Below are 22673 nucleotides of genomic sequence, written 5' to 3' on the forward strand. Positions count from 1 at the left end.
ATAATAAGAATATAAAAAAAAAAAACAGATCTGATAAATGAAACAGGACTCAAATTTAAGATCAAAACTAAAAATACCACTCATAGGGGAAAAAAAGGCCCGGGGGGGGGGGGGGGGGGGGGGGGGGGAAGGGGGGGGCACTTGCGTAGAAGGAGGAGGAGGAGGCAATAACTGTGAACAAACAAGGTCTTCTAATATTTAGTATTTACTGTGGGTTGGAAAAAGGAATTAAAACTGACAGATTTAGAATAATAACAAAGAACAATCAATTCAGAAGTTCTGACTCAAAGTTAAAGATCAAAACTAAAAATACCACTCATAGGGGAAAAAAAGGCCAAGATTTTAGGGGTTCTGGGAAGAAATATGTATGGAAAGGACAGAGTTCTAATGCACTGGGAAGGCAGAAGCAACAGGTGTTCTGGTAAGATTCATAAAGATAGAACCAAGTTCTATCATCATATGTCCAAGCCCAGAGAATTCAAGTCCCTCTTTTTAGAATACATCAAAGCTATGTGACAAAAAAATGCATTCCCAAACAATGGATTAAATCTAAGGGATTCTGTTTCAAACACAAAGTAACTTAAATTCCTTAATGTAGGCTTACTATTGGAGGAGTCCTTTAACTTGCTATCTAGTTCAAGGGACAAAAATAAGACACCAACGAAGGACTTAACAGAAGCAGAAAATGGTCCCAATCACAAAAATCTAAGATAATAAAATACTCATCCCTGAAAAGAGAATTCTATCATTCTAAATGCATGATGTCATTAAACTGAGGCAAAGTCCAATTTTGATACATATAATACTATTTTATTCTTTATTTTTTATCTTTCTTACATTTTAAAAAACATACAGGGGTTCAGAACAACCATAACATAACATGTTCATGTTTGAGGGACCTCTGAAGTCAAACCATTGGTGTGCAAACATGGTTGGCTTCCAATGTGAAGGATCCTAGGCACAATTCATTTCAATTTTTTGTTTTTTTGGTAAAACAAGGAAATCATAGTGCAGCTGTTAACAAGTCCATTACTCCTAAATGAGACACTTAAATCCATCTGAAAGACTGGCAGCTTCGGTCCAAAGTAAGATTTATACAGCCCTGTGCTGTTCCCTACTCCCAACCACCCTCCCACCCTAAATCCTCCCCAAACATGCTGCATCTGAACCCCTGGTAACTTATTACACAAACCCATGAATGCACTTACAAAATTAGTTCATCTCTGAATCTGAAAGCAGATCACTACAAAGGGAAATACTGAAGCTCTTACCTGTATTTGATAATTAAGTAAATTCTCTTCTCACCTCCTCCAAGAACACAGTTTTGTCTAATAAATATCTATTGAACAACGGCACAAAAAGTATTTTTCTCTTGAAGCAAGTTTTTGTTTTTTGTGTATTCTGCTTCAATCCTGCAGACTGAAAACAGCATTGACCTATTCAATGTGCTATGAAAACATTAGGCACAGACCACATAATATAATTTACATTTTTTTGTTGTTTTAAAAAATACAGTATATGCAAGCAATCACACAAAAGACTTGCAACTACAAGAGTAAGCTATGTAGTAGACCCAGCATAAAAAGGGTTAATATTTTATTTGAAAAAGAAAATGATTCAAACTAGCTCTGAGTGATATCTTACCACTAGATGTGTCTCTTTTATCTGCATTAGAATAACCTTGTTAGTGAAAAAAGGGGGGAAATGCTTAGCTATTAAAAAATACCATAGGAGGGACAGAAAACTATTTAATAGAACCTAGAGGGAAAAAAATGTTTCTAAAAGCTACTAGAACATGTTAAATGAATATCGTTTCCCCCCTCACCCCACAGCAACCAGCTAGGTTGCTTTTTTGGAAGGAAGAGGTTATTGACATTGTAATTACCTCATACAGTAAGTACGTTCCCTCATTAACTAAGACACTTCTGGAATACGAAACCAAAAGATTTAGGGCAGGAAAAATGGGAGGGCTGGGAAGATATAGAGGAGGCTATTGAATAGCAAGCAGACTTTGAGAAAAAGGAAAAAAAAAAACTTCCACCTTTAAAAAAAAGTGATTTAATTTTTTTTTTTGATGACCATTTGTGCAGCAATGAATACTGTAAAAATGTATGCAAGGGTGTTGTGTGACTAGTTAGTAAGCTACATTTACTGTGTAGGCTTTGTGGAGATTTTTTTGGATAACAGCCTACCATATTTTAAAAGCATATTTTAATGCAAAATGTTATCACGTGCTACATATATAATATGCAGCATTTATCTAGAGGGGAAAAATAAGAAAAAGAAATGACTTCCTAAAAAGAGACAGAAAGATACACAGCAGGAGCCTGCTTTGATGTGCCAGTTATCATATGCCCTGTGGAAGATTTGAGATACTTATTTGTTTTTCTAATTTTCACTGATAAATTTCTCTTACCACCATACAAATTCAAAGGAACCATATTCACATGATAAATAATGTCTCATGTGTGTTCCCTTTTTAGGTTTCTTTTCCATGGTTTTCTTTTCCATTTTTAAAAAAAAAATCACTTTTAGTTTACAGTCATTTTCATAGTGAACTATTCAAGTAAATACTTCTGTCGTGGAAAATCCCCAGATGTACCAAATACTATTCCAAACCACTCTCACACTGCACTTGATTTGCAGTGCAGTTCTCCTTAGATGGAGCAGGAATTAGCCCGTTTTCTGGGCTTGGGATCCTGGATGTCCCGGTCTTTTAAACACATACAAGATGAGCACATTGTCTGTGATAATCTTCGGAGGCCCAACCTAAAAACACTATTGGAGAGGCTATATATTACACAGTTACAGAAACTATTGCTTATAGCAAGCCAGGTGGTTAGGAAGGAGAGAGCGGGGTTATCCAGGACTCGGGAGCTCTCCAGAAGAAAGTATATGATGTAAGGGAGCCAGAGCATGTAGAACACACTGGTTATACGAAACAAAACCATGGCATAGCGTTTGTCAGGGCTATGTCCAGTCTCTCCAGCAGCATCAACTTCGTGACTGGGAAATCGGGCGCGTCGGTCGTTGATCTCTTTGGTGTGCTGCCGACAGATTTTGAAAATGTGGAAGTAAGTGAAGCAGATGACAAAGGCAGCAGGAGCATAAAGTAAACAAACAATAAAGCCAGTAAAATAGGCATTGGTGAGCCAAGAGGTGGCACACCATTCAAAAATGTCACCGTGGTAACCAGGCTTCCCCCAGCCAAAAAAAGAAGGCAAGAAAATCAGGCAGGAGTAGATCCAGATCATAATAATGCAGATTCTCAAGCGACAAGGAGTGACCAGCTGGTTGTAGGAAAGAGGTTTGGTGATGGCAAGGTAGCGATCCACACTGATGCAAGCAAGACATGCCATGGAAACACTCTTCAGCACGGAGATGATGTAGCCAAAAACCTGGCAAGTCAGTGACTCGTGGACACCTGTGGAATAATGGAGCAAGGAGAGAGTGGGAACCAAGCAGCTCACTCCCACGAAGAGATCAGCATAGGCCATGGTCTGGATGAAATAGCTGGTAGTATAATGGTGCAAAAGGGGAGCACAGTGAAAGACAAAAATGACGGTTAAATTCCCAGCAATGATTAAGAACGTCAGCAGGACAATAACGACTGTCTCCAGGATGCAGACGTCCTCCGCGTTGTAGTGGCCAAATCCGAGTGGGCAGGAGTGATGCTCAGAAACATTGCCAAAGCTCATGTTGTGAGTCCTTGGTTCAGTCAACCTGGACTCATTCATGGTTTGGGATTAAGAAACCCTGCAGCTGGGTTGACAGCAGTCCAGTGATGACCTGCCCAACATCTGCTAACCTCTGCACTTTGGTGGCTCACGCTGTCTCTGCTGACACTGCCAATTGCTTCTGTCACAGATTAGCTTCCCAGAACTGCTCAAGTGTCTTCATCAGCATCAGTTCAGCACTGACACACCTCAGCTGTGGGGGGAAAATAAGCTAGGAAGGAGGTGAAAAGAAGGCCACCGGTTAGCTCCTTCCAGTGCTCTCAAACTACCTTTAACAAACACAAGGCACTTCTAAAAAAAACAGATTCTTTATCTTGCACTATGGAAAATGAAAGGCATTTTTTTTTTTTATTATTTCAGCCATCAGGGGGATGGGGTAGGGAAAGAAAAAGCTTTTGAGGATTGTTTTTTCTCCTGAGAAAGGCAATTTCTTTGGGATCCACTACAGAGAATGAGAAAAGGACAAAAGTCTTCCTATAACTTGGGCTTCCTTGATCAGCAATGATATGATATAAATGAATGTTTCAGATTCGTTCAAATCATTAAAATTTCAGGAGGTCAGTAACTGCTTTTAGTTGGAAACCTAGAAAAAGTTCCCTCTAGCATGCTATTATGCCTTTGTGATTTGTTGTGGAGATGACACTCCCTGTCTCATCCCTATGATCCATTCTTTCATTAAAGAGGGAAGGAAAACCTTCTTGTCAAGGTTAATTCCCAAAGACTCAACACTACTTGGATATGAATTGAGTGGATTCTCTTTAGAGGCAGAAGGGAAGGGGAGGAAAAGCAAGGTTTATCCTCCAAGTGTAGGAGAGGAAAGCAAAACATCTCGAGCGAAGCAGATAAAGTGCAATCAGTTCACACTCCCCAAATAAGATGAACCCATGAAGTTTTAAGTCGGTTTTCAGTTTAAACAGTTTTAGTCCTTTCCGGTTATGGGTGGCAGTGGCAGCTGCATAATTTAAGCCTCTCCCCTATCCACCTCCCTCCCCTCAGAAATCATCCTTGCATTCAGTTTCAGTCTCGGTAACTGAAAATATTTTTCATTTAGCTGGATTGTCACATTCTTTATAATGAATCGGTACAAAAAAGTGCAGGGCTCAATCCATGCTATTTCTCACCTTTGTAACAACTCAGGAATCCTTTCCAAAGCCCCAAACAAAAGCCCCAAACTTCAGTCTGCATTCTACTCTGATGCTAATGAAATGCTGATTTGACTAGAAATGCTGCCATTGTTTACTACACAGTTATTTTCAGTCACATCTTCATCCTCTAGGCTGCTCTACCTGGTCTATCTTCACTAGATGATCAGCATATTAAATAATTACTTCGGCAACTAGCTTTCCCAGGATTGGAAAATTACCTCGTTTATTACATTTGCAGTTACAGAACAGCCATATGTTAAGAAAATGCTTCTTTTCTTTCTGTGTTCTATTTTGAGGAAATGCTCAATTAGTGCAGGGGCCATTAGGTAGGTTACTAGACAGTCTTGTCTTAAAATGTCCCCAAAGCATCAAGGCAAATTTCAATCCTAGAGTCTGAAATGCTGGAGATCCGGCAGGGCTGGACGATGCAATCTCAATAGAAAGGTCTCCAAGGTCATTCGGATATGATGCTGAAAGTCCTTTAAAAAGTACTAGTGTCTCAGAGGTCCTTTGTTAGGAGTTACAGTGCCTTCTGAAGGAATCTCATGCACTGGAAATAACAAATTTCCTCTAATTCTGATGCGGCAGTTTAATAGAAAGCATTCTTTTTAAAGTTCTTTTCTCAGATACATCACCAAGCCATAGAGAGGAGTCCTTCTTCTTTATTCTTTTATAACATCCACAGGACGCTCCTCACCTCGCATTCCACACCGTCAATAGCCAATTTCTTCTATTTCAAAAGAATCACTTTGGGGTTCTCTTGTTACAAGAATAAGGCAACGTTTCTCACCTAGATCCACTCTAATCAGCTGCTATGCTGTGCAGCCGGATTTGGGAGTCCGATTGACTGTGATGCAGTTACAAGGAGGCTGGAGCGATTCCTCACTTCACAGTGGCGCTCTCTGGATGACTGCTTGCACCTGAGCCCCTGCACCTCCTCCTCATCACCCAGAGCTGATGCAGAAGAACTCCCCATCAGAAAGGTGACTCGGTCCTTCTGCCCCAATCAACAGCCCAGCCAATGGCTACTGCAGCTGAAACTGTCACTAGGTAACAGTTGCCAGGCACATGCAGGCTTCTAGCCTTACATGGCAAGCTGCGATCAAGAATGACAAATGAAGACAATGGAACTGACCGATGCTTATAATATATTAATGGCATTTCGGAACTTCCCAGGTACTTCCCTTCTAGCACTTTCACAAGATTCTGCCCTCTGGATGAAGAGAACACGAGAATAACTGTAGATACACCTTTAAACCTCAGAGAAACTACTACAAAGGTACTATAAGAGACACAGGCTAAAAGAATAAGTCAGCAGAAATTTAATCCTTATTGGCAGAAAATACTTATTAATTATTAAATGTGCCAAACCTTCATAAGCCCAAACTAATGGGATTTTTCCCTTATCTCAAAATGGTTATATTTTGATTAACAGAAATTCATCATCAGTTTCATATTGCCCCCAATCAATTCCCTACTGAAGTTTGGAATTTAAAGTAATTGCCCAAACAATAAAGTTATAATATAATAGAATTAATATTGCATGCTGATTCTCCTGTACCAAAGTCTAGCCTGTGAAAAGTTTAAGGTCAAGGAGAAGGGAAAAGATTAACGAGGGAAAAAAATATCTTTGAATATTTTCTGAAAACTACAAAACTTCCCCTAAATCATCTGCTTAGTTTACCTCTCTGTGACTAAAACTGCAAAAGGTTAAAAAGAATTTTTCATATGACCCACCAGAGATGTTTAACTAGATTTAAAAACATATAACTTCAAAGCAAATACATACTATTTTGAATAATTTCTGTTTGGGTCCAATAACTCATCTCTGGAAGTGAATTAGAAAAGGAAAAAGCTTATTTTTAATATCTTAGTAAGATTGGAATTTTCAAAAATAGGGAAATGGGGGAAACAAAGGAGGCTTATTACAATCAGTAACAAAATTACAAAAGAGTATATGGGTCTTTTAATGAAATGACATGCTTTTTGCAAAAGTTTTTTTCACTCCTATGTTCATCAAAAACTAACTTACATCTGAATGTCAGAGACAATGTGATTCCTCTTTTCATTACAGACCTATGAAATACCTGTATTTTTTGTTCTACTCTTTAGTTTAAAAGAAATATTAGATCTGGTTACAAGAACTAAATAGAGAGAAAATGCAGAATGGATGATGAATTTAGACTTGAAAGCAAATATCTTAATTTTGGGAACAAGCTCCTAGAAGTACCATTTAAAATGAAACAAGTTTCATTTTTAGGCATTCATACAGACATCACATATCTGGATTTCCTTTTCTTCAGTTTCAGAAGTTTTAAATATACAAATTGAAAAGCAAGAATGAAGCTTGCAGACAAAGGCATGGATAGGATTTTACTAAAAAAAAAAACAAACCTATTTTCAGTCTGAGCTGCAGAGGCACAGAATGACGAAATTTAATCAACTAGGTAGCATGAAGCAGACCGATCACTGTTGGATGAGCTGGGTTCAAATCCTAACTAGACCACTTCCAAATCTCCCAGACTCACAACCTTGGTGTCATCCTTGCTTCTTCACCCCATGTAAACAATCATTTGCCAGACCTTGTCCTTTCTCTCTCCACATCTCTCACATGTCCCCCTCTCTTTACTCTCATAGTCAACTCCCTAGCTCAGGCCTTCATTACTTCGTAGCAAGATCAACAGCCTCCTGTGGTTTCTCTGCCTTAACTCTCTCCTCCCTTCAGTGTCTTCATCACAACTGCTAACATGATTTTCCTAAATATCAGGTGTGACCCTGTCACTCCTCTACTCAATATAGTCCAATGGCTCCCTAGGGCCTTTATGATCTCTTTGGTTTTAAAAGCCTTTGATGATCTGTTTCCCATCTCCCTTTCCAACCTTGTTGTATATTACTCCCATTGCCCTGCTCACATTCCACGGTGAAGCCATACTGCCTTTGCTATCATTCCTTACACACCGTCCTCTATCTCCTGTCTCCCTGCATTGCTCTGGTGGCCCTCCATGGCACTAACACACTTTCTTTCTGTCTCTTAGAATTCCTAATTTCCATCAAAATTTGGTTCCAACACTACCATGCATAGCAAGTCTTTTCAGACTTCCTATCCCCAGAGAGCCAGTGCCTCCTCATCTAACCACCTCCTAGGACTTTTCTTTGTATTTACATACATATGTATTGTCCCTTCCCAGCATCAGGAGTTGAGGGTGAGACACACTTCATTTCTGTCTGTATCCCAGGTGCCTAATAGTAACAGGCACACAGTAAGCGTCTACTAAATGCTTGTTAATTGTGTGTCTCTGAGCAAGTCCCTGGACCTCAGTCTGTTGATCTTAAAAGGAGGCAGCTGAACTACATAATTCCTTAAGCCCCCTTCCCACTTCTGTTGTTGCTGCTCAGTAGTATCACTTGGGTCCAAGTCTTCATGACCCCAGTTGGAGTTTTCTTGGCAAAGACACTGGAGTGGTGTGCCAATTCCTTCTGCAGCTCATTTTACAGGTGAAGACATTGAGGCAAACAGGGTTCAATGACTTGCCCAGGGTCACACAGCCAGTAAATATCAGAGACCAGATTTTAATTCAGGAAGATGAGTCTTCCTGACTCCAGGTAAGGCATTCTATTTCTGCACCACTTAACTGCCCCCTTTTCCCCCTAGAAATCTATCATTTTAGTACATCGACTAAAATATGGCCACTACATTTTTTTTTATTATGCTCTTACCCACTAACATAAGTATCTATGTGATTTTATTTCTCACATTTGGGGAGTACTGAATGACTTTTAAATTTATATTTTTTTTACTGTACTAAGACTTTGAGGATACCTTATATCATAAAATAAAAAGCAATGGAAAAATCTATAATTACACATAGTTCTAAATGCAAAAGGGAAAATCCATTTAGGTGGTCATTTGAGAAGGCAAAATGTTCTAAGTTCAAACTGGATTACAGGATCCTAGATTTAGTGTTAAAAAGGGATCTTAGGGCAGCTAGGTGGTGCAGTAAATAGAGCACTGGCCCTAGAGTTAAGAAGACCTGAGCTCAAATCCTACCTCAGATGCTTAACACTGATTAGCCCTGTGACTTTGAGCAAGTCACTTAACCCCAATTGCTCTCCAAAAAGCAAAAAATTAAAATAAAAAAAGGGGGGAGCAGCCAAGTGGCATACTGAGTAAGGGTGCCAGCCCCAGAGTCAGGAGACCCGGGATCAGTTCCAGCCTCAGATACTTAACACCCACACAAAATAACTGGCTGTGTAACCTTGAACAAGTTACTTAACCCCAATTGCTTTTAAAAAAAAGGGGGGCGGATCTTAGTGATCTGTTCCAACCTACTAATTTTACACATGAGGAAACCAAATCCCAGAGACCCACCCGAATTCACACAATTAGTAAAGGGCATCATGGTAAAGAAGAGAACTTAGGTCCTTAAACTTCAGGTACACAGTAGTTTCTTCTATCTGTCCTACCAATATTCTCCTGGGACTGCTAACCAATTCTTTTGCTTCTTTTTCCATAAATGATTCTTTCTTCTTTAAATCCAATGTCATTTTCTCATCTCCCCTCAACTGTTTCTTACCACTCTATACCTGGATTTTAATTTACATTTATACTGAAATGCTAGGAATCTAAGTTTACAGTGGACACTGTTTGGATATTTTATTATTGTCATTTGTTATGATTACTCTAATTGTTAATGCCCCTATCCTTTCTCTCATTGGTGAATTAGGGCCAAAGAACCTTTAAAGGCAACATTACCAGAGTCTCTGAGTGTTGTACATAAAACCGATTTGACAGACAGAATAAAGATCAAATAGAAACTGAGCAGAAACAACAGAGCAGGTAGTGAAATTAGAGGCATTCCATCAGTGTTAGAATCGCTGTTTGGCAGGCATCACCACTGAGTCTGGCTGTCCAGCAAGGAGCACTGTACCATTATTGGTGTCGTTCATCCTTCATTCTCAAAGAGGACTGATGACACCAGGAGGATGATGTTTTGACTTGCCCATGAACTGGATGAAGTGAAGCACAACTGCTAAAAGTCATCTCCAGGGTCATCAAAGTCAGCAAGAAGGAGATACCAAATTTACACATCTTAGGGTATTAAACATTGGTTTTCACAATATCTTCTCTCTGGCCCCTGAATTTAGAAGTCTTGATTATTTCCTTAAATGACTAAAGAGCTAGAATAATTCATGGCGCTGAAGTCCTACCAAGTGAAATGGAGAGACAAGGAGAAAAAGAACAGGTTTTGTATGGTCGGAGATTTTTTAAATGTTTTGAGATCTACCTAGAGAGCATATTATGCCGACAAGAAAAACAAAATCAGAATGAAATCTAAATTTCAAAATGTGACCATAGCTTGAAACTCCATTTCCAAATCAAGGATCCTACTAACTTATCTTAATCTCTTACTTCCCCAAGAGTCATGACATTTTTGAATGTTCATTTAATTCACTTAAAATCATGTTTCAAAAAAGGAAATTATTATTTCTTTCCTTTCAGCTGCCAAATGCTACAGCAAACAAGAGAGAATGACCCCTGAGAAGGAATCTCCTGGAGGAGTTAAGGATGCACCTCAGCCTCAGCCCAGGCTGCCTCTCCATCCTTTGGTTGGAGAAACACCTTGAGATCTTTGAAGATTCTAGAAGATTTGAGGATTCCCATTTTCCATTCAGCATCCCAAGCTGCATCCTTAGAACCGTGGACAGCAAAATATGCACTAAGAGCCAAGGAAAGACTAGAATATAGGAGATGAGGGAAGCTGACTCAAGATTCTGGGGAGAGCCCAGTGGAAAAATGAGCCCACACTTCAGGGCAATGTGTTCTTGCTAAGCTTAGGTCTACTTTTCCCCAGCACTTAGCACAGTGCCTGACCCATTAATGCTTTCTAAATGGCTGACTGACTGACTGAGAGTATGTCTTAGTCTTTGGGAGGACATTTTGTATCAACATTTTCATTCTGCCACAATGGCATAAAAATGAGTAAATACTCATTCATGAAAACGAATTAACTGTGAGGGTTATTTTTACAGATGAAGAATCTGAGATGGGCAGAGGGTAGGTAAGTGTCTCATATCCTCACTATAAACCTAGCACTCTTTCCACCATGCCAACTCATTTTCACTTAAAATGTTTGCTGAAGTCAAAAGAACATAGAATTATATCTGAAAGCGATCTCAGAAATCATCTGCTCCAACTCTGCCATTTTAATATTGAGGAAACTGACCTAGAGAGTGTAAGTGACCTACCCAAGGTCACAGAGGCAATAAGTATTAAAGTCAGGAATTAGCCAAGGGCTGTGACTAATTCAGAATTCTTGTCACTACTAAAGCTTAGCTTTACTCATTTGAAATGTGCTATATGTTAAAAAAAAAAAATTTAAGCCAAGTAGAAATTTAAACTCCTAAATGGATTTCAGTTTTGGAAAAGTGACTAAAAGTGACTATAGGAGGATATAACCAATATTAAAAGTTGTCCCAACCTCTTAGCATTCCAAGTGCCTTTACAAAATGATGAGAAGTCCCTTTCTGCCTCACCACCACAAAGCCAGTCAACTAAAAATCACCCAAATGACTGTCAAGAAATGCCCAGAAAATTGTGTCATACTGAAACAGAGCATTTTAAGAAGAATACTAGAAATCTGTTGAAGTAAAGTCCCAGTAAATATGAGAGAGAGAGGTCTTTTGAACATCCTAAAAGAATCTTTGATAAGAGTGGGAAGAAAAAATGTATTCAGCCTGTGCTGCTTTCACCATCTCAGTATACCTGACTCAGGGGGTTAAGCATTTGTACTCAAAGACACAACATCTCAGATATGATGGTGAGAAAGAAATCCCACTTAAATTCCAGTTATACAACTATATGGGACTGCCCTGGCTAGCTATGATCTCAGACTCAGATTGGTTATGACACTTGGCCAAATGAACCAAGCCTGTGAGAATGAATATTCTTTTGACAAAAAGAAACAAAACAAGAGAGCAAATAGTATACATCAATCTGTATTCCTATTCCATGATTCTTTCTCTGAATGTGGCTAGCATTTCCCATCATAATTTTGGAATTTGTTCAGTCATTCCTCAATTTATGGGCATCCCCTCAATTTCCAATTATTTGCCACCAGAAAAGGACTGCTATAAATATTTTTGTACATATAGGTCTTCCTTTTGCTTTTTATCTCTTTTGGGATATGTAGTTGCATTGCTAGGTCAAAAGGTTTGCATGGTTTTATAGCCTTTTGGGCACAGTTCCAAACTGCTCTACAGAATGGCTGAATTAGTTTACAATTTCACCAACAATGCATTTGTCTCATTTTTCCCACATTCCTTAACCAATTTTCTTTTTCTCACTGTTGTTTTCAGCCAACATTTAAGTTAATTTTTATTTAATAAAAATTTTTATCTTAAATAAAATCCCATCATTAATTTTCCACCAATTGGATAACTAAACAAATAAGTTATCTGTCTGTTCTCTTTCGGGAGAAATGGTATGTAAAAGCAAAAGCATAAAAGCTGAACCCACCTTGAAAAAGACTATTCAAAAGTCTGAAAACTGATTAACATTCCCAAATTTTAACTGAATGGATGATACAAGAAAAAAAGTTTTAATTGAAAAGGGTTACTTCCTTTATTAAAGAAAAAATCAAGGAAGAAATGAAAAAGAAAATTTGTTACACTTTTAAAAAGTGATATTTATTGTTATGGCAACTGAAGTGCTAAAAATAATAAAGAAATATCAAAGTTGTTATAGCAACTGGAATTTTAAAAGCAGTGAAGTGTGGAATAATCAAACCTTCAGCTGGCTTGAAGTGTAACATCTATGACTCAATTTTCAAAAGCAAACTTTAAATACAAATGCTCATACATTTCAAGGGGCTGCTACAGGATCTAGGCTCCAAATTTTTAAAAATTCTCCAGAATAATAGAATTCAGGTCATTTTTAAATCATCACTTCAAATTTCTATCCACATTGGATTGCCAAAAGAAGTTGGGGGCGGGGGGAGGGGATCTCATTGGATCTTCTGATTCTGCTTCCTGCTTCCAATTTTTACAGTACTTCTCTAATAGAACTGAAATGATAGGAACAAATGCTTCATGCATATGTGGGCACACATCTGAATGCTATACCTAAAATTTATTCAGTTTGGATTTCTTATTGTTTATTACTAAGATGCTGGGGGTGGGGTGGCTATTACATCCTCTTTTCATATATTTCATGTTATCAATTCATTATTAAGCATTAATATAGACTCACAAATTTTATACACATGGCTAATGATGGTGAATAGATGCATAGGAAGGGATACAGTATAACAGAAAGAGCACTGATTTTGGAGTGAGAGGACCTTGGTTCTAATCCCTTTTCCAACATTAGCTTGTGACCCTGGATAAGACATTTAACCTCCCAAGACCTCCCTTTCTTCCTCTGTAAAAAGAGAAGTTTGGAGTAGATGATCTTTGGAGTCCCTATCAACCCTGAATCTATGAACCATGCAATTCAGTTCAACAAGCACTCATTAAGCAACTACTTATTACCAGAGACTGTGTGGAGTATTAAAGCAAAGGCTAAAAGGTAATAATCCCTGCCCTCAAGGAGCTTACAATCAAGGGGGGGGGGGGAGAGAAAGAGAATAACATACACACAGATAAGCAAATTCAAAATATATACAAAGTAAAATTGGAATGCGATAGTGCTAATAGCTGGTGGGTATCAGGAAAGGTCTCACACAGGAGATGGCAGGTGAGTTGAGTCTTAAATGGAGACAGAGCTTCGAAGAGATACAGGCTGAGGATAGAGTCTATTCCACACATGGGGGACTGTATATGAAAAGACATGAGACAAAATGTTATATATGAGGAACAGCTAGAATTTCAGTTTGGCTGGAACAGAGTATGTGAGGGGGAGTAATATGAAATAAGTCTACAAAGATGGACCAGAGCCAGAGAAGGAAGGTCTTTAAATGTCAAAAAGAAGAATATGTACTTTATCTTAGAGACAAACAGGAAACCACAAGAGCTTCTTAAACAAGGGAATGATGTGCTCAAACCTGTCTTTGAAAAATATTATTCTGATAACTCCTTGGAAGATGGGTTGGAGACTGGAGAGATTAGAGGCAGGGAAACCATTCTGGCCATTACTGTGATGATACAGGTGAGGAGGGTTTGATCTAGAGTAGGGGCTCTGTAAGTAGAGAGAAGAGGATAAATATGAGAATTGTGGGGCAGGAAGAATATGAAAAAACTTGGAAATGATTGGATATAAAAGGGTATTCAGGGAGAAGTAGAGTCATTTCCCATACACAACACTGCTTTTGGACTTCTTTTGAATTTTCCATCATACCTTTCTTCCCCAGGAAATTCATAACTGGGAAATTTCATTAGCCTCCCAGACTGAATCTGCCTGACACTCATGTCTCATCTGTGCCCTCTGCCCCTTTGATGGGATGCTCTGGAGGACAGGGCCATGGGCTCAAAGGGCTCTATTCTAAGAGGGGGCTCCCCACAGTCTTCTCCCCATATCCCACCAAATATACAGCTTTTGGACTTCTTTGGGACCCTCCATCATTGCCTCTGTGAAGAATAACCCTTCCCCCCTTCATTTTTCTTCTTCCTTTTGTGTATTGTCTTCACCCTTTGAACTTTAAGCTGCTTAAGGCTTTGTTTTTATTTGTATTTGCATCCCCCCAGCTTAGCATATGTAACAACAATGCAATATCCACAACTGCCCACGATGGTTATGAATATGCTGGTATAGTTGTGAATCACAAAATGTAAAAGGTTCTCCACATGGAGGAAAGAACCAAAGCCTTTATTCAAATACCACCAGAAAACCAAGTCCCAGAAGCAGAAAGTCAAAGTCATTACAGTAACCATGAAGTTGGTACATATGGTTAATTCAGTGAACACCCACATTTCCAAGCCTTCACAACAGAACAGGCCCCCTCAAGCAGGGACACTCCTCTCTCACTCATGGTAGCTCCTCAGCATGGTTCTCAGCAGCCTGGTAGCTCTCAGAAGAAGTTCCCAGAAGAAAAGTCTCAGCAGAAGTCCCCATAAGAAAAGTCTCAGCAGAAGCACCAGTGGGCTCTCAGAAGAAATTCTGCCACCATAAGCTCCGTTCTCAAAATCAAAATCACTTTCTCCAGCCTGGGCTTCTCCTCCTCAGCCTCCATGCTGCTTGCTCCAAGAAGTTCTGACTCTTCAGCTTGTGCTTTTCCTTATAGAAGGTATTAGCTACTTCCTATTCCAGTTCCTTCCTGTTACATCAGGAAGTCCTTCCCACTGTGGGATTCATAAGTTATGGGTCTTAATACCTGACACAATTGTGAAGCTTGGAATTAAGTGCTAAGTACCTGTTAGCTTGCCAATACTAGAAGATCTTCAAAATCCATTACTATTACAGCATAGTGCCTGGCACATAGTAGGCTCTTAATAAATGTTTATGAAATGGAAACTGAATGGAAGAAAGGCTCTGAGCTTACAAACCTGGGTGGCTGGAAGGACGATGGTACCTCTGACAGAACCAGTGCAATGAAAAAAGTATAATACATTAGCAAAGTGGCATGTTTCCATCCCATTCAAACCCTTATATATGTTTCTCAATATTCTTCTACTCTATCTGAACCTCTTTCTTTTTTTTTCTCAAGGAAAATCATTAGTTAATTATCTCTTCTGCCAGTGCCCTGAGCCTCAGTTTTCTTATAGACCAAATGATGTCTCTTCCACCTCTAAATCTTTGTATCCTAGGTTAAAAATTCTGAAAGTGAATGCCTTCATGATGACAATGCTTGCCAACACAATGATAATTTCTCTTGGTTTGAGCTACTAGGTACAGTATGATTTTTAAGGCCTCCCCTCATAATGTAAGGTGGTCTATGTGCTTTCAATGATGATCTTGCATTATTCTACTTTAATTTTTATCCATCCCAAAAGTTTTCAACTAGAAGAATTTATTATCTAAAGTGACAAAAAGGTTTTCTCTAAAGGAAAGGGAAACAACTAAAAAGGCAACTAATTAACATCAGACATAATTCAACATGATGTAGGTTGTGCCTAAGTGGCAAAAAGTAGAGATCTGACAATCATATAGTTAATACAATCTACAATCCATAACATGATAGACACTTGCATCTCCAAGTTGAGTCCTTATGCATACCAAACTCAGAGGGCTGGCAAGTCCACAGTGCCAGCTCAGTAAATGCTTGTTAATGATGAAGATGTATTCTAGCAAGACAAGATGGATAAGCAAGAGAAAGGCAAAAATCTAATCTTTTTGTTCAGATAACTTCTTGGGAATGTTGGAGAAAGGATTCTTGGGCTAAACATGCTCAGAGATTCCATTACATTTAAGGATGTTGGTAATAAAGTAACAGTCTGTTTGAGACTATATATCTGGAAAATACAAAATTATGTAATACGTAAGTAGATGAGCACAAAAGCTGAAAAGAAGAGGACAGAGTTGATTTTGACATTTTTATAATTATTCAAAGGAAAACAACTATAGTAAATTAGTACAAGTCTGCTAAAGAGCTCATGACATTTTTTGGTGAATTCATATATAGGAACAGCAGAAGTGAATGCAACTGAAAGGCTATTAGGGGAAGAAATGAGGAAATGCACCTCCCATCTTTCAGAAAAAAGGTGGGGAACAAAGGATGCAGGGCATTGTATATGAAGCTGTCAAAGTTGGCATGTCAGTTGCTTTTGCTCATCTATTTTTTTTTTAAAGGAAGAGTTTCTAGGGAGAGGGTGGGGAGTTTGGAAATGACTATGATTTTAAAATAAAACCTATCGATAAACTATCTTTTTCGAAAGCTTATGGCAACTGTATCCTGTGTAACATGATTTGATGGCTCAAGGTTAGAGCTGAGTCATGGTTTAGTAGAGAGAATACCGAATATGGAGAGAAAAAACCTTGATTCAGTTCATATCTCTACCACTGCAGAATCATAGATTTTGAGCTTCAAGGAACCTTAGAGGTCATCTAGCTCAACCCTCTAATTTTAAAAATGAAAATTCTATATTCATGAGACGTTGAGTGATTGTCTATGGTTACACAGGCAGTGCCAAAGAGAAGATTTGAACTCAGGTACCCTGACCTTAAATACAGGGAGGGAGTAGTCTGTGCACCATGCCAGCATTTCTCACTGTGACATGAGGCAAGTCAAACCAGAAATTCCTCATCCATAAAATGCATATAATCATAATTTCCAGAGACAAAACATCATAATACTCTCACAATCTCTTCACAGAGTTGTTATAGTGTAGATAAAACCCTATACTAAAGCATCTTATAGTTTGTAAATCACTGTATAAAGGGTAAGCAGAATTACTAAAAATATTAAACTAAAACAAACAAATTTGTTTATTCAAGGTCATATTCAAGATGTTTAAAACTGTCTGTATCTAGGACTTTAAAAGAATTTCCAAGTAAAAAGATTAGACAGCCAACAAAAAGCCTTTAATGGACAACTACTACTAATCAATCAACAATCATTTATTAAGCACCTACTATGTATTACTAGACAAAACAATCCTTCCTTCAAGAATGTTACTCCTCTTCTGGGAGATGTGTGTGTGTGTGTGTGTGTGTGTGTGTGTGTATAAACAAATTGAGCGGCTGGAAGGCACAATGAATAGCATGCCATGCCTGGAGTCAGGAAGACCTGAGCTCAAATCCAGCTTCAGATACTTAGTAGCTGTATGACCCTTGTTTGCCTCAGTTTTCTCCTCTGTAAAATGAGGTAGAGAAGGAAATGGCAAACCGCTCTAGTATCTTTGCCAAGAAAACCTCATATGGGGTCATAAAGAACTGGACACAACTGAACAAAAACAATAAATTATATATGAAGTATTTGGAGGAAAGGAATCCAGAAAGGCTCCAAGTAGAAGACAGTGTTGTGCATTAGCTGAGTCTGGAACTTAACTAGGTATTCTAAGAGAGAGATGAGGAAGTATCATGGTCAAGGTATGAGGGACAGTCAGTAGAAATGAATGAAGAAGGGAGTCATGATCATCATGTAAGAGGAGCATTAAGAAATTCAGTTTGGCTGAACTAAAGAACGTGAGAAAGAGAATAATGACAGAAAGCTAGGAGGAGGCCAGGTTACAAAAGATTTAAATGCCAACCAGAAGAGTTTATATTTGGTTCTAGAAACAACAGGAAGCTGTTGGAGAATACGGGAGCAACATGGTCAGACCAGAGTCACTGTCTTCACAATGACTAGTTAGTAAAAGATACATGAAATAGGGATAGAGGAAAGTGACTATTGTGGAATTCGCCATAATCACAGTGAGGATTCTCTTATTTTCTTTGCTCCTGCACCATTCTCAAAGTCAGCTACCTCCTGGCACACACATTAGAGAAGCCCTATGGTTAGATGCTGGCTCAGTCCCGTTGGATGGCACTCCAAAGACACAATCCATTTCATAAACCTGTGTTCCAATCCAGAACAATGAAGGTTTATCTTTAAAAGGCAGAGGAGAGAATGACACTCCTCTTCTCAATGAGGATTCAAAGCTATTCAAAAGAACAATTAAATCATTAAATTGTTCAATCCTCCATAGTACCTGTTACAAATCTGAGGAAATGTGAACTCAAACACATCAGCTCGAGTCAGCCAAAACACCTCTATTATTTTAGCAGCTATTTTCAAAACAAAATGATAAAATTAACTAGGCAAAATAAGAAAACTGAGAACAAAACCCTGACAGGAATCACTTCAAGGTACAGTAAATTGAAAATAGCAAATAATAAATGCAACCTCTGCTTTTCAAGTGATGGCTAAAAGGATGTGTTAGTTACCAAACGAGGAGGTTTTGAAAAAGAGTTTCACAAGACCTTTTTTTTAAAAATTAAACTAGAAAATGTGATGAAGAATTGAATAGGATGATTAAAGTAAACATGTTATTTATTTTTAGGTTGTCAGAAATGGTATGTGTTTACGAAACTTCTTGTGGATGGAAAGAAGGTAATAGGACAGAGAAACATGAAGATACATTTCAGTGGTATCTCAAGAGTAGACAGCTTTTATAAGCCATTCCCATTAAATGATACTGATTGACTACAAATAGATTCGTACCTAGAAAACATGAAGTATTACGAAAGATACAAAGACATTGACATTGGGGCGCCGAGGTAGCGCAGTGAATAGAGCACCAGCCCTAGAGTCAGAGGACCTGAGTTCAAATCCAGCCTCAGACACTTAACACTTACTAGCCATGTGACCTTGGGCAAGTCACTTAACCCCAATCGCCCTGCCTTCCCCCCCTCCAAAAAGCAAAAATAATTAAAATTTAAAAGACATTAACATGAACTTGAACTCTGTGGCATATGGAGATGTCTACCACCATAAAAACAAATGATTAATCTCCTACCTATTAATTTCACATATAGACCAGCGGGCTCAATCTGTCAACTGATTGATAAAAGCCTATTTCCTGTAGATCCTTTTATTTGGTTTGAATACATAAGGTATGGCTGGGTGTTTGTTTGTAAATTAAAGTAATTTTCCTATACAGATATTTATAAACACCAATTCATACAGGTTGCACATTTCTAGTCACCTAAAATGAATATCATAAAATTCAAGTCAAGTTTCACTGGAATTTCCCATTACCATCTTAATGGTTAAGGTATTAAATGGTGGCAAATGAAGGACTGCTCCTCATCTTCATTAACTCCTGTGAATCAAAGAATAAGCATTTATTAAATGCCCTGCATGTACAAGGAGATGTCCCGGACACTAGAAATATAAAGACTGAAAACAAATGAAAATTAAACTTCTGCTCCTGAGTTTATATTCTATTCAGGCAAACGCACTCATAAATAAACAGAAACGGCAAACCAAGCCTTTGAAATGCCATTATGTGTGAAGAACAGCAAGTGGACCAGTCTGACTAAATTGTACAGTGTATGAAGGGGAAGCAGGGACATTCGGTTTGGAAAGGCAGGTCAGAGCCAGACTGCTAAGTGTCTAAGGAGTCTGAGCCTAGAGGCTACAGGAAGGCCCTGGAGATTTCTGAGCACAGTTAGACCTGTATTTTTAGAGGATCACTTTGGAGCTGGCTCCACTCCACTCCACTCCACTTCTGGCTTTACCATCATTTTTTTAAATTTAAAAACCTTGCATTTCTATGAATGTTAATGTTTAAAAAACACTTTTCTCCCAATATTCTTGTGAGGCAGGTAGTGGAAGTGTTATTATTCCTATTTTATGCATGGGGAAACTTAAAAGATTAACTGACTTGCTAACAGTTACACAACTAATATCAGAGTGTGAGTTGCAACAAGTCTCTTTACTCCAAGTCGAAATTCAGATAGGCAAGAGTGTGAAGAGAATAAAAAAAAAAAAACATACATATTTTCTCCTGAAGAGCTGATACTAAACACACGCTAATGTGATTTTAGGTATGATTCCTTTTTGGGAATGAAAAGAGAATATCATTCTCAGACCTTAACACTATATTATAAAGCCACAATCATTAAAACTTTTTGATGTTAGTTAAAAAAATTGAAAAGTTGGGGCGGCCAGGTAGCACAGAGAGTAAGAGCACCGGCCCCAGAGTCGGGATGACCTGGGATCGAATCCAGGCTCAGACACTTAGCACCCCCCCAGAAATACCTGGCTGTGTAACCTTGAGCAAGTTACTTAAACCCAATTGCTTTAAAAAAAAATTTGAAAAGTACATCAATAGAACAGACTTGACATGGAAAAATCAGAAATAAATGGCTCTGGGTACAATAAATACCAAAATATAAATTATCAAGGAAAGAGATTTTTATTGGATAGGAAATGCCAGGAAAATTTAGAATGCAATCTGAGACAAATTAGGTTTAGCTCAGCATCTTATGCCATATGATACAATAAACTCCAAATATACATATGACCTAATACTATGAAAAGATAAAAAATAAAGAGAGTTAGATCAAGTTCCTTTCATAGCTATTTGTGAACTTTTTAAAAAAAAAATTGGGGCTTAATACAATTACAAAAGATAAGAGACTATTCTGAATACATGTAATTTTGTACAAGAAATGAGATAAATAGAATAGACAATGAAATATTTATTTATTTATCAAAAATTTCTGATAGTATGAAAACCAAGATATGTAGGCAACTAATGCATATATACATACATACATATATGTGTGTATGCATGTATGTATATATGTGTATGTAAAACTAAAAGCAATTCCCTAGTAGATGGGTGTCAAAGGATATGAACAATTCTCAAAAGAATTACAAATTGTGGTTTTGTTTTGCTTGCTTTTTAGAGGGCAGTTGGGGTTAATTGACTTGCCCAAGGTCACACGACTAGTTTTTGTGTTAAGTGTCTGAGGCCAGATTTGAACTCAGGTCCTCCTGACTCCAGGGCCAGTGCTCTATTCACTGTGCCACCTAGCCACCCCTAAGAATTACAAATTGCTAACAGCCATGTGGAAAAATGTCTAAGTAACAATTAAGAGAAATAGAAATTTAAAAGGGCTCTGAAATTTACTAGAAAATCAGCAAAGATGACAAAAGATGAGAGTGGTCATTGTTGGAAGAGCTTCAGAAAAATGAAAACACCACTATATAGATATTTGGCTTTTTTACAGCCGTTCTACAATTTGTGAAGAGAGTGACAAAATCATTCATGCTCTTTGAGACTGAGATCATACTGCTAGATATATACCCAAGGGGGTCAATTTTTTAAAGGCCCCCATATGCAGCAAAATGTTTATAGCAAAACTCTTTGTGGTAGAAAAGAACTGGAAACAAAACAGATGCCAATCAACTGGGGAACAGTTAAAGTTGTGGTACTGTACAGGAATCCAATGGAATATTATTGTCCTATAAGACACAAGGAATAAGATAAATCCTACGAAGCTAGGAAGATTTATATAAAGTAAGCAGAACCAGAAAAACAATATACTATTCTTTTTTTTTGCTTTGGGAGGGCAATTGGGGTTAAGTGACCTGCGCAAGGTCACACAGCTAGTTTTTGTGTTAAGTATCTGAGGCCAAATTTGAACTCAGGTCCTCCTGAATCCAGGGCTGGTGCTCTATTCACTGCACCACCTAGCCGCCCCATACTAAATGATTGCAACAATGTAAATGGAAAGAATTTTAAAAAATCAAAACTGAATGTTGTGAAGTAACAATAACCAAGCTTGGTTCCAAAGAAGAAACAAGGTACCTTCCTCAGATGGAAGAGAGTTATTGGTATGGGTCACTGCAGACTATATCAGGTTTTTCCAATGTATTAGTCCTGAAAGTTAGTTAAAGTTAGTTAAAACTTTTATCTTAATGAATAAATAACAGAGAAAAAAAGCATCAAGAAGTTCCCATATGTCAAGTACTATACTAAGTACTTAGGATATAAGTACATACATGCTATACAACCCCAGCCCTTAAGGATCTTACATATTAATAGAAGATGACACATATAGGAAGTAGCAGCTAAGGGGTAATTTCATTTGATTACCACAAATGGTTGTGTTGATATGATTATGGTTCTCAGAGCTAGAATGAGAAAAGAGGAGGGGGGTCCCGCCACATGGGGTATTAAGGTATGGAGATGGCTAGGAAGGGAGGTGGTAGACCTGTCTACAGGCAAGAAAAGTGAAAGGTCATAATCAGAGCTCAGGGTCACAGGGGAAAGAGACCCAAGTTCTAAGTGGAGAAAGAATGGGAAAACTGAGGTGCAAGTGGTGTGGTATGGAGATAGTTAATAAGTGACCCAGTGGACAGAGCACTGAGTCTAGTGTCAGGAAGTCCTGAGTTCGACTACAGCTTCAGACACTTACTAGCTG

General features: G+C 38.3%; 2 protein-coding genes across 6 annotated transcripts in view; both read right to left on the bottom strand.

Moving 5' to 3' along the window:
- Positions 1-22673, bottom strand: part of RABGAP1L (RAB GTPase activating protein 1 like) — a 694415-nt gene that overhangs the window by 438821 nt on the left and 232921 nt on the right. The window lies entirely within an intron of this gene.
- Positions 789-10993, bottom strand: GPR52 (G protein-coupled receptor 52). Its single transcript, XM_069065526.1, has one exon. The coding sequence runs from the start codon at positions 3735-3737 to the stop codon at positions 2658-2660; it is 1080 nt and encodes a 359-aa protein (XP_068921627.1). The 5' UTR covers positions 3738-10993; the 3' UTR covers positions 789-2657.

Source organism: Petaurus breviceps, unplaced genomic scaffold (genome assembly GCF_028583685.1).
Source record: "Petaurus breviceps papuanus isolate PSGF00001 unplaced genomic scaffold, PetGlider_PUasm1.0 90692, whole genome shotgun sequence".
NCBI lineage: Eukaryota > Metazoa > Chordata > Mammalia > Diprotodontia > Petauridae > Petaurus > Petaurus breviceps.